Genomic DNA, 13,891 nt, shown 5'->3' on the forward strand with positions numbered 1-13,891 from the left:
GGTCACCTGGCAGGTGCACAGGTGCACTCATTACTTACTGACACATTTTAAAAGATCCACAGGTGGAGCTAATTATTTCACTTGTGATTCTGACCCTTGTGGGGTCCTGAAGACCGACTTTGAGAACCTGTGATCAAGTGTGTCTGCAACTTTATTCTTCTGAAGGAGCCTTGTACAAACTCTCATTACCTGGCTGGGCGTAAGGTTCCACTTTGGGCGGGCTGTACGCTCCTGCAACAAGTAATATGTCAAATGCATTAGTTTTTATTTATAGTATATACAGGTTAAGTATCCTTTACCCAAATATCCATTATCCAAATTATTCCGAAAACCATACATTCAAGAAAGTGAAAAGGCACTACTGTGGACATGATATGTAACTGGCACTACTGTGGACATGATATGTAACTGGCACTACTGGGGACATCTGTAACAGCACTACTGGGGACATGATATGTAACTGGCACTACTGGGGACATGATATGTAACTGGCACTATTGTGGAAATGATATGTAACTGGCACTACTGGGGACATGATATATAACTGGCACTACTGGGGACATCTGTAACAGCACTACTGGGGACATGATATGTAACTGGCACTACTGGGGACATGATATGTAACTGGCACTACTGGGGACATCTGTAACAGCACTACTGGGGACATGATATGTAACTGGCACTACTGGGGACATGATATGTAACTGGCACTACTGGGGACATGATATGTAACTGGCACTACTGGGGACATGAGATGTAACTGGCACTACTGGGGACATTATATGTAACTGGCACTACTGGGGACATCTGTAACAGCACTACTGGGGACATGATATGTAACTGGCACTACTGGGGACATGATATGTAACTGGCACTACTGGGGACATGATATGTAACTGGCACTACTGGGGACATGAGATGTAACTGGCACTACTGGGGACATTATATGTAACTGGCACTACTGGGGACATATGTAACAGCACTACAGGGAACATGACATGTAACTGGCACTACTGGGGACATGACATGTAACTGGCACTACTGGGGACATGACATGTAACTCTCACTACTGGGAACATGGCATGTAACTGGCACTACTGGGGACATCTGTAACAGCACTACTGGAGACATGATATGTAACTGACACTACTGGGGACATGATATGTAACTGACACTACTGGGAACATGACATGTAACTGGCACTACTGGGGACATGACATGTAACTGACACTACTGGGGACATGATATGTAACTGACACTACTGGGAACATGACATGTAACTGGCACTACTGGGGACATGACATGTAACTGGCACTACTGGGGACATGACATGTAACTGACACTACTGGGGAATTGATATGTAACTGGCACTACTGAGGACATGATATGTAACCAGTGGCGTAATAATAGCTCCGCAGACCCCGTTGTCGCTTGGAGGTGCTAGGTAAGCTTGGGCGTGGCGGGGTCTGCGGAAGCTATTGTTAATGGTGCCATCACCGCTGTCTGTACTGAGTCCTGGTGCTCCTGCTCCTCCTGTTAGAATGTCATTTGTAAATTGGGTGCCCCTTCACAGGAGACAGTTATTTTGGATGCTAGAGGAGGCGGCAACCTCCTCTTGCATCCTAAATAATGGTCTGCTGTAAGTCAGTGCCCATTTTGTATGTGACATTCTAACAAGAGGAAATGCAGACAGCAGGTCCAGGAAGCTGGGACCAAAATGGATCGTCAGCCACGCCACCTAAGATGCAGAGGTGAGGTGGGTGAGAGGGGGGGAGGGGTGCAGTGGAGGTGGGGGCGCACAAATTTTAGTGGCAGGGGGGCGCCCCAATTGTAGTTATGCCACTATATGTACTGTAACAGCACTACTGATTACATTATATATAACTGGCACTACTGGTGACATGATATGTAACTGGAACTACTGGGAACATGTTATGTAACTGTAATTACTGGGGTCATGATATGTAACTGGCACTACTGAGGTCATGACATTTAACTGGCCCTACTGTGGACATGATATGTAACTGGCCCTAGTGGGGACATGATATGTAACTGGCACTACTGGGGACATTATATATAACTGGCACTACTGGGGACATGATATGTAACTGACACTACTGGGGACATGATATATAAATGGCACTACTGGGAACATGATATGTAACAGCACTACTGAGGTCATGATATGTAACTGGCCCTACTGGGGACATGATATGTAACTGGCACTACTGGGGACATGATATGTAGCTGGAACTACTGGGAACATGACATGTAACTGACATTACTGGGGACATTATATTTAACTGGCACTACTGGGGACATGACATGTAACTGACTACTGGGGACATGATATGTAACAACACTACTGAGGTCATGATATTTATCTGGCCCTACTGGGGACATGCTATCTAACTGGCACTACTGGGAACATGATATGTAACTGACATTACTGAGGTCATGATATGTACTTGGCCCTACTGTGGACATGATATGTAACTGGCACTATTGGGGACATCTGTAACTGCCACTACTGGGGACATGATATGTAACTGGCCCTAGTGGGGACATGATATGTAACTTGTACTACTGGGGACATTATATGTAACTGGCACTCCTGGGTACATGATATGTAACTGGCCCCAGTGGGGACATGATATGTAACTGGCACTACTGGGGACATTATATGTAACTGGCACTACTGGGGACATGATATGTAACTTACACTACTGGGGACATGATATATAACTGGCACTACTGGGAACATGATATGTAGCAGCACTACTGAGGTCATGATATGTAACTGGCCCTACTGGGGACATGATATGTAACTGGCACTACTGTGGACATGATATGTAACTAACTGGCACTACTGGGAACATGATATGTAACTGACACTACTGGGGATATGATATGTAAAAGCACTACTGAGGTCATGATATGTAACTGGTACTACTGGGGACATGATATGTAACTGGCACTACTGGGGACATGATATGTAACTGGCACTACTGGGGACATCTGTAACAGCACTACTGGGGACATGATATGTAAAAGCACTACTGAGGTCATGATATGTAACTGGCACTACTGAGGGCATGATATGTTACTAACTGGCACTACTGGGGACATGATATGTAACTGGCACTACTGTGGACATGATATGTAACTGGCACTACTGGGGACATGATATGTAACTGGCCCTACTGGGGACATGATATGTAACTGGCCCTACTGGGGACATGATATGTAACTGGCACTACTGGGGACATGATATGTAACTGGCCCTACTGGGGACATGATATGTAAATGACACTACTGTGTACATGATATGTAAATGGCACTACTGTGGACATGATATGTAACATTTTGAAACCTTAGTTTATGTACAAATAAAATATATTGGTACGTATATGTTAAATGGGCGCCCACTAAGCTATTGGCTTAGTTTTCCGCGTCCCCTTGCGGGGCTCGCTACGCTTCGGGCTCGGTGGCTCGCTGCGCACGCCACACTGTATAAATTCAACTCCACACCGACATGGATAGTGGGGGTATGAGCGTACTAACTATAGTGGGCGCCCAACTAACATATATATTTGTGTTTATTTCACATGTTTGTACAACATAAATGCAAGATAGCTCAAGTTAAATTATTGAAATATAAAAATATTCTGAAATACGGAATAATCCTTTATCCAAAATTCTTCTGGTCCCGAGCATTTTGGATAAGGCAGTGGTTCCCAAACTGTGTGCCTAGGCACCCTGGGGTGCCTCAGGACACTTGCAGGGGTGCCTTGGGTTGGTAGACAAAGATCAATTTATATTATGTATGGTCAATGTACCAGGCAAAACCAGTGCTTGTGGCTGCCAATCATAATATATGTGGACAAACAAAAGCAAATCCTGTTCCTCACCATATAACTATGACATATAAACACAATGCACTTAATTTAATATTTTTTTTCTGAATTTCTCGATAAGAAGCATTTGGCCAAGGGGTGCCTTGAAAATATTTTGATGCTATAGGGTGCCGTGATTTAAAAAAGTTTGGGAACCACTGGGATAAGGGATACTCAACCTGTACTGTACTACGTGACAAGTTAGCACTGAACACTCTGCATATTAGGGAGGGAATATCTATTTATCCATCTGTTTGTCTATCATCCAAGGACTCACCTGCTCCGATATAAGACCCTGCAAAGGTGAGCAGCAGGAATAGCGCACAGGCCATGGACTGGGCTGCCATGTTGTAGAGGGGGCTGCTGGCTTTGCAGTTACTACCTCCTCACCGTCGCTTTATATGTATCACAGTACACACAGAATGTTTGTAAAAAGGGGCAAAGTACCATCCTCTCTATTGACAGTTGTTCTTTCACAAGCACAGATCAGTTTAGCAATTCCAATAGGCTGCCGCCTTAAAGGGATACTTAACCCAGGCTTAAAAGTTAAACAAGAATACAATCACACAGAAAGGTAGACAGATCACTTAGAAAATTCCCCTAAATCGCTCCGTGTGTAGGTGCAATGCGATAGTGCTGCGTGGCCCCATGCATAGCTATCACCGGGGATTAATATCCAGCACGCTGGATACCTCTAGATAATCACTGGGGTCGCTGGGGTCAGGGCCAATGTTCTCAGTGGTGAACATTGGCTCAGCATGCAGTGTTGACGCCAGTGGCGTAAGTTCATCCCAGTTGCCCGGAGGCAAGATAGTGCCCCCAACACATACACACACACAACCTTATATAATTATATATGTTTCTTATGAAATATTATATATATATATGATAGAGAAAGAGAGAGAAAGAACACTGTATATTTCAGAACTCAGCGACAATGGCTTTCAATTAATGGATTTAAACTTGCAGGGGAAGAGAAGTGCCCACTTGAGAGCAGGAGCCCGGCGGCAGATGACTCCATTGCCTCCCAGAGTTCTGCCACTGGTTGACGCATCGATGTGTGCTGAGCAATATTGCTGAGCGTTCTAAGTGATCTAAAATTGCTCAGCAACCAGCTCTGTGTGTAGGCCCCATTAGACACAATGCTAAATCTATATCTCTATGCAGGAACGTCTAACAGTCATTCCCAAGCACAGCTCTCATTTAGCTAATATTGGTTCTCTTGCAGCTTTAAATATTTGTTACTATTAACTGTTAGAAGTTCCTGCACAGAGATTTAGAATTAACATTGTGCCTAACAAATATTAATGTGTTTTAATTGTGTTTCAAAATAAATGCTCTATTACACAGGTTCTCAAATTCGGTCCTCAGGTCCCCATACAGTGCATGCTTTGCAGGTTGCCTCATAGAATCACAAGTGAAATAATTGGCTCCACCTGTGTGTGACCTGGAAAACGTGAACTCTGTGGGGTCCTGAGGACAAGGGTCTACCTGGACTGAGGAGTTGGCCGCGAGTTGCGAGATGTTGATGTCATGAATGGTCTCCAAACTGATGTAGTTCTGGGCAATGATCTTGGTGATGGAATTGTTAACACTTTTGCTAAGGCCATCACGCAGGGTGAAGCAGCCGGAATATAGTCATCACCATCTACAACAGCACAGAGCAAAGGACCACAGAGGCTAGACAACTGTCCTAGCAATCTCCTAGCATTACAGAGGACATTTGTGCCAGCTTTTTGGATCCTGTGGGGATGCCCAGTGGTGGTGAGTAGTGTTCATTCTAGCACCCGCCATCTTTGAAAATCCATGCAGTTTCTGTTCCCTGGAAGAAAGAAAAAGGGGAGACACGCACCAGGCTTTGTTTAACCCTCACCCTTTGGTCCCCATTTTTTATCACCTCCCAAAAATCCATAAACACCTCACTTCACCACCCGGCCGTCCTATTATTTCTGGTGTCCAATCACTCACCTCCAACCTTTCACAATTTGTTGATTCGCACTTACAATCAAGAGTAACCACCCTCAGATCACACATCCGTGACTCTACTCATTTTTTAAATTTGATTAAGGATATTACTTGGAAAGAGACTTACCACTTCTTAACTCTTGATGTGGAGAGTCTTTACTCTAATATACCACATGAACTGGGTGTTAAAACTATATCTAAAAGATTGAGGGAGGATGGTGATCTGACGGTGGAACTACAGCGGTTTCTCATGGATTCTATTTCATTTATCCTGAAACACAATTATTTTCTTTTTCAAGACACCTTTTATTTACAGGTGATGGGAACGGCCATGGGGACCAGATTCGCACCAAGTTATGCTAACCACTACATGGGGGAGGTTGAGGACCAACTCATCTGGGGGTCCTCCTTTGGTGCGAGTCTGGTCCTCTATGGCCGTTATATAGATGATTTATTTTTTATTTGGGACGGGGATATCACATCTATCACTGCTTTTGTTTCACATTTAAATTCTAATTCCTTTAATCTTAAGTTCACCCATGACTTTCACCCCCACACGATTAATTTTCTTGATCTTACTTTGGTGAGTGCCAACGGCTCCATACAAACTAGTAATTATCAGAAACCTGTCAACACTAATTCTTATTTAAACTTTAAAAGTGCCTACTACCCCCCTTGGGTGAAAAATATCCCCAAGGGACAGATTCTAAGACTCAGACGGAATTGCTCCGAATTAGAATCCTTTGACAATCAAGCCAAGGATCTTATTACCGCTTTCCAGGATTGCGGATACCCGTCCCAATTAGTTCAGGGATCTTACAAATCCAGTAGAGAAAGAGACAGAAATGCCCTCCTATGTGACAAGCGCTCCAAAAATTCCCTCCCGACCAGAGAGAACCATATTTCGTTCATCTCTACATTTAACAGAGACTACCAGGATATACAAAAAATCATAAGAAAGAACCACTCAATACTCAAACAAGACCCTTTACTAAGAGAGCTGTTACCCTCCCAACCCTTTTTTATATTCAGAAAAAAAAAATCATTAAAGAACCTCTTGGCTCCCAGTTGCTTGAAAGACCCCAAAATAACATCTAAAATACTTACCCCATCTTTTGATTGGCTCCCAACAAAACCTTTGGGGTGCTACAAGTGTGGTGGCAACCAATGTATTACCTGTAATTTCATAACCAACAAACTACTTACAATAAATACACCCACAGAAAAAAATTAATATAAAAGGATTTATTAATTGCAATACTTCTTTCACCATCTACCTTCTCACCTGTCCCTGTAACCTAAAATATGTGGGTAGGACCACACGACCTTTGAGGACTAGGTTCCTCGAACACCGCCGTAACATCCTCAAAGGTTCCCTACTCCACAGCGTCTCTAGACATTTTTCCGAATACCATGAAAAAAATCCTAAACATCTGAAGTTAAGTCTACATAGGTTCCGCACTTTATGTAGACAGGAAATTTTTTGGACCTTTAAAATGGACTGTCTTTTTCCTAGGGGTCTTAATGAGGCAATGGAACTTAACATTGTCCTCTAATGTAATAAGAAATATCTATGACACCTGGTTAAATCAATACATATATGTTATATCCAGCTTCATATAATGTGTATCTCTCAATTAGCATGTTCTCACATGGACATATGGATAAATAAGACATTTAGTGTCTGTGATAACATCACTATACATTGTACCCTCTTTTCTGATGAGTCTCCCCCTTCAATTAGTGTAATATGGACATAATGCAAAATTTTCCCCAGATGGGAATTATAACAAATTAAGTGTATTCTATTTCTATATAAGAATTACAGTAACTTCACTACATTTCTTGAAACATACCGGTGTTTATTGTATTCCACATCTCTTAATTACTGTGTTATATATGCCTCCCCCTTCCCCCCCCCCCTGCCCCCCCCCCCCTTTTTTGCGTGGTAAACTTCAGAAAACCCCTCCAAAAAATCATTCAGCAAACTACATCTTAATATATATTTATAATTGTTCATTATATTCTGTCTTAATCTCTGGTTTCTCAACTATATGTTTTTTTATAAATATGGCTTAATTATGTGACCACTTTTTGGAACGCATTTGCGCTCCATCACACATGAGGAACTAATTCCTTTTCTCTAGTATCGCGTCTTACTCATAGAGATGCCGGTCATGTGATATACACATGACCGTTTGCATCAGTTCATGACGCATGGCCACGTGACAGCTATGACAACCACTTTGTCTAGCCGGCTTTCAGCCCCGCCTCCCGCTTGATACACCAATTCTATCACCCACGGGCTATAGTTACACTTCCGAGATGCAAGCGGAAGTGATCGCTCAGCTTATATGGAACGCATTAGCGTTCCACCTTCTAACTGATGCTGAGCATTACACTTCCGGGATGAAAACGGAAGTGATCTCTCTCCATACATGGAACGCATTTGCATTCCACCGTCGTAAATAATGCTCAGAATCACAGTATATATAATGAGAAAATGCGCATTATTACTCATTTGATACAGCTGTATTATACATCTCACTCCCAAAAGTGAGACACATATTAAATGATTTTTGGAGGATATGTCCCCTCTATCTTTGCTCTCACTGCCCCGATCATGTGATCCGTTTCTGGTCACATGACCGGAGTCATTACATCAAATAGATGTCTTTTTTATGTATTTCTATTGTGATTTATCATAATATACTAAGCGTGTTTAGTTTTAGATTGAGATATATGTCTGCCTTTTCATTTTTACATCAATTTTAACCATGGTTTACGAAATAAAACTGATAATTGTACTCCACAGGTGTATTGATTCCCCCATTAGTAGGGGTATATATACCTGCACAAGGTAACCAGTCCCCCACACCTTTGATAAAGCTGCAGGACGCAGTGCTTAACAACTCCTGGTCAAACCATCTATACCAGTGTGAGTTACCCCAGACACGGAAGCCATAACCCATTGCAGCAACATCTACTGGGATTTCGTTTTTGGACATCCTCCGGCGATTGAGACTAAAGGCAATATCTTCTCTCGCCGTCCAATAGAGGACTGAATCCATCCAAGCGTATCCATTTCCTCCAGTGGCAATCCATTGAGCCACAGACATCGTGAGGACTCCCAGTTTTGCTACTTCTGTGGGACATCCAAATTCATATCCGGTAATGTGCACTTACCCGGTCTCCAATAAGTGACCCAATATATCACACAGACGTGTCCATTGAGGCGAGGACTTATTTACATCCTCCAATTTTATCCCTTATTATTGTTTTTATTAATTCCAATCTACGTTTATTTCCCCACCTTACCCCCTTATTTGTTTATTTGTATTATTGTATTATTTGTATGTACTTTTAACAGTAAAAATTGTTATACTCTTTACCAATTGGTAATATTCATTGTCTTTAAGCGCTGCTCGACTCGCCTGGTGCGTGTCTACCCTTTTTCTTTCTTCTTTAAAAAGTGGGGAGTGACTACCCCCACACCTGAGCAGCTGCTTTAAATTGAAGAATCAGCTCAATACCAGGCGCCTGATTATTCCTAGTGAATAACCTTTTTTCCTTCAGTTTCTGTTCCCTGCCTGGGGTGTCGCTGTCTGCTGTGGTGTTTCTAGCACAGGTCTAGTTTGCATATCAGTGCTGATAAACAGACCACACTGTACTAGAAGCACTACAGCAGACAGCGACACCGCAGGCAGGGAAGAGGAACTGCATGGGTTTTCAAAGATATCAGGTGCTAGAATGAACACTAGGTGAGTATAAGTTACTGCACTGATCTTTTTATGACTGACCCCCAAGCCGACTATTCCTAGCAATCCCAACCTAGATCCCCATGTAGAATGTCCCAATTTTTGAGAAATTGGGGTCCATAGGCAGACGTTGAGGTAGGCTCAACCCTCTGACCCATCACTGGAAGGCATGAGGCGAAAAGCTGGCAGTGGTCGGGATGGAATGGGAGCAGGGAGTGTGACCTGGCAGGAAGGGTTAAGGTACAGGGTAGTCAGGAAGGTAGAAGGGGATAGATTCATAGCTTTCGGTCGGGGCCGGGGTTGGTCGCACGCATGCAAGCTCCCATCCACCGGAGCTTCCATCCCCGGCCCCCGGATAAAGGGTGCCACGTGGACAGAGGAGGACAGAGGGGGAGAAGGCATAGGGAGGACCTGGCAGCACAGGTACTGGTGGCACGGTGCCCCCCCCCCCCAGCCAGGACGAGAGCACCACCACGGCCCTGGCATGATGACCACCTGAGGAGGTGCACGGAGGAGTCGGAAGAAGATGAAGCACAGGACCGGCTGCTAGCTCACAGATTGGCCACCAGAGGCTCAGGACGCGGCACAGGACCCGGCCGCAGGTACAAAGCTTGGCCCCTGGCTTGACCTCCAGAGGCAGCGGCTCCCCCCATATGTACCAGGTGGCACCCGGTCATGACAGTGGAAGAGATCCGCCCTGCAGGCCCCAGCCGCTGTCCCCCAGCATCAGTAGATTGCAGGATTCCTCTACTCTGTGGCGGCACCCCCCACCCCCCAGGGAGGAGGTATGATTAAACTATCAGGGGCAGCGGCGTGGAACCCAGCCCAGGGAGGGCCCAACTTCAGCCCCAGGCCTCACTGACTCCCCCCCTCCACCACCACCGCCCATGCTGGCTCTACACGCTGATTCTTCTACAGGAAGTTGGCGTCGCAAATGGCTGCCTAGGATCCGTGCACTCAGCCATATGTAACCTTGTGTCCCCTGTGTTATATCTGTACTGTCTCTGCTGTAACTGTGCTGTCTTTGCCCATACTGTTACCTACCTGGCTGCGGCATTGACCAATGGCACCGCTGATGGCTGCCTAGGTGCTGTGCATCTTGGCGGGTGTATGTTCTCTGTGTGCCATTATACTGTCCCTGCTTATATTGTTACCTACCTGACTGCTGCAGCGACTAGTGGCACCACGGATGGCTGCCTAGGTGCTGCGCAGCTCGGCGGGTATGTGTCCCCCGCATGTAATGTCTCAATGTAATGCCCCCGCCCCCTTCATCCCTGCTTGATGCTGCACTGTAAATACACAAAAAATTCCTAGTGTGTGCAAGCACATATGGCCAATAAAGTTTATTCGGTACTTGTGTATTTTGGCGGCGCCCATCGAATCGCATACCATAAGGCATGCGATGGTATGCGATGCGACGCGATATCGTACGATATTGTACAATGGCATACAATTTTAAAATTGTATGCCATTGTATATGGCATACAATGCCATACAATACGATGCGATGCGATTAAACATTGCTTACAATGTACGCGTCCTCCGACCTTTTCATACCCCCACTATCCATGTCGGCGTGGAGTTGAGAATAGAAAGTGTGGCGAGCGCAGCGAGCCACCGAGCCCGAAGCGTGGCGAGCGCAGCGAGCCCCGCGAGGGGACGCGGACACCTGTGAAGCCCGCGAGGGGACGTGTATACCTGTGAAGGTATCCGCGTGCGCTCGCCACGCTTCGGGCTCGGTGGCTCATTGCGCTCGCCACACTTTCTATTCTCAACTCCACGCCGAAGTGGATAGTGGGGGTATGAAAAGGTCGGAGGACGCGTACCGCCGCCCCTCGCGGGCTCGCTGCGCTCGCCACACTTTGGGTTCACGTTTATAGTGGGGGGGTGGCGTGGGGGTGCCTTTAACATTGTAAGCACCCATTAGGGTGCTTAAAAGCACACTTTAGTGTGCTTATACAATCTTTTATCGCATAGGGGCAAAAATCGCGTCGCATCGCACCGCATGCCATCGGGTGCATGGCATGCGATGCGATGCGATGTACACATCGCGCGATGGAGATCTGGGGCGCCGCCAAAATACACAAGTACCGTTGATTCTATTCAATTCTATACCAGACAGTAGCCCAGAGCTGGACTGTCCACTGTAGTACCAGACACAGAGCTTGCCCTGGCATGGAATGTCAGATGATGTCACACAATGGCTGCTTGGGCACACCAGTGTTTGTGTCTCCTGGTCTCTGCCCATGACAGAGCCCTTGGAGCAAGTTGCTGTGGACATACTGTACCAGGTCCCTATCCTGACCAGGGAAGACAAGCAGCCTTCCTGTGGTGAATGCCACATGGGTTTCAGAGGAAAGTGGACTGTCTGCCATCACTGCGGAACTGGTAGTGGACGGGTAGTATAAGCAGACCTCGGTGACAGGGCAAGTTCCCCAAGTCATATGTCATTACAGGAGCATTGGTGGGTAGTTCCCCTCAGCATGGGAGGTGGGGGGGGGGGGACATTAATGTGTCACTTAGGGATTATAACCTTATTCCAAGCTATTGTTTCAGAAGCATCATATCGAACTGAAATAACGTATCAGGATAATGTCCATTATTATACAGAATGAACTGTTCATTCATTGGACCTAATTCGCACGCACCGTTCGTTCGCACGGGGACCGATGTTTGGCTATGTGCACCTGCATTTCTGCGCATTTGCATACAACGGGTGCATGCGGCCACAGTGAACCAGACTGTTTGCCGGGTGCACCCAAGACTGTGGGCAGGGGACATGGAGCGGCGGCAGATAGTCCCGCCCATGGCAATGGCCAGCATTTCATAGGTGTTCCCATGGAAATCGCCCTTGACGTGGGCACCAGGGACAGGCAGCTGACATCACCGGATGTCAGCTGCCCGCCCACTTCCTGCCGAATGTCCTCGCAGATCCATGGTTACCTCAGAGTAACCTTAGATGTGCATAGGCCTTACACATCGTTCGAAGGTCAGGGACCATCAAATGATGTGGGTGTTAAACCTCCATTCGCAGCCCGTGCGTAGGAATGCAGCGTGCGGTGGGGGGGGGGGGGGGGGGGCATGCGTATCGGCATTCGCAGGACAGCGTCTGGTGGAATCAACCAGAATACCCCCATTGTTCCAGATTCCAAGGACATATCCTTTTATGTTGTGTGCAAGAATAATAGGTACTTGTTTCCTAGTACGGCACCCAGATTTTCTACGTACACAACCGTAGGGAAATCGCATCGCATTTCATGGGCCATTTTAGTGCTGTGCAATGCGATGCGATTTTTATATGTAATTTATTCACTGCTCTGTGTGCCCCAGGGGATTGCATCGCACCTCCCGCAAAATCGCATGCGATTTTATAGGGTGTGCGATGCCATTACATTAGCTATACAATAATATCATTGTATGACATCCAATTATGTTTTACGCACCCCCCCCCCCCCCCCCACACTATCCACCACACCCCAAAGCGTGGCGAGTGGCGGCGGAAAGCGTCCTCCAACGTTTTCATACCCCAAATCCACGTCGGCATGGAGCTGATTTTTTATAGTGTGGCGAGTGCAGCGAGACACCGAGCCCCGCGAGGGGACGCGGATTACTTTACATGTATTCCGCTGCGCTCGCCACACTATATAAAATCAACTCCACGCCGATGTGGATAGTGGGGATATGAAAACATTGGAGGACGCGTTCCACCGATGCTCGCCATGCTTTGGGGTGGTGTGGATAGTGGGGGGTTGAGTAAAACCTCTTTGTATGACATACAATCATATTATTGTATAGCTAATATGTGATTTTGCGGGAGGTGCGATGCGATGCCCTGGGGCACACAGAGCAGTGAATAAATTATATAAAAAAATCGCTTCACATCACACGCCACAAAAATGGCCCATGCGATGTGATGCGATTTCCCTACGCAGAATAGCCACTAAGCAAATAGCTTAGTGGGCGCCGTGCTAGGAAACAAGTACTGAATTAAATGTTGGTACATACAGAAACAAATGATATATTAGCAGCAATCTTCTAATCTGGAGCAAATTTAGAACTTGTGTACTTACAATATCTCACACAATTCCCATTTGAGTTGAGCAATAATTAATCTCCGTGTGTTCAATGTTCAAAAGGAATCTGTCTAAACAAACTGTTTTCCAGAGTTAAGTAACATGGTCAATATTTGTGTAAGCTGCACTGTATACCTGACCTGAGCAAATCACTCAATTGCTACACAAATTGGATGGATCATCTGTCCTGACCTAGGTT

At 45.7% G+C, this 13,891-nt stretch overlaps 1 protein-coding gene across 1 annotated transcript in view; it reads right to left on the reverse strand.

The window, feature by feature from the left end:
* Nucleotides 1-4,322, reverse strand: part of LOC146025751 (uncharacterized) — a 34,169-nt gene extending 29,847 nt beyond the window's left edge. Inside the window, exons 1-2 of the mRNA XM_083155786.1 lie at nucleotides 4,174-4,322; nucleotides 190-231 (exon numbers count right to left, since the gene is read on the reverse strand). Coding sequence (XP_083011912.1) covers nucleotides 190-231; nucleotides 4,174-4,243 — 112 coding nt within the window. The 5' untranslated portion in view covers nucleotides 4,244-4,322. The remainder of the gene's footprint in view (nucleotides 1-189; nucleotides 232-4,173) is intronic.
* Between the last annotated feature and the right edge of the window lie 9,569 nt (nucleotides 4,323-13,891).

The sequence above is a fragment of the Crinia signifera genome, chromosome 8 (assembly GCF_055691185.1).
Source record: "Crinia signifera chromosome 8, ASM5569118v1, whole genome shotgun sequence".
Lineage (NCBI taxonomy): Eukaryota > Metazoa > Chordata > Amphibia > Anura > Myobatrachidae > Crinia > Crinia signifera.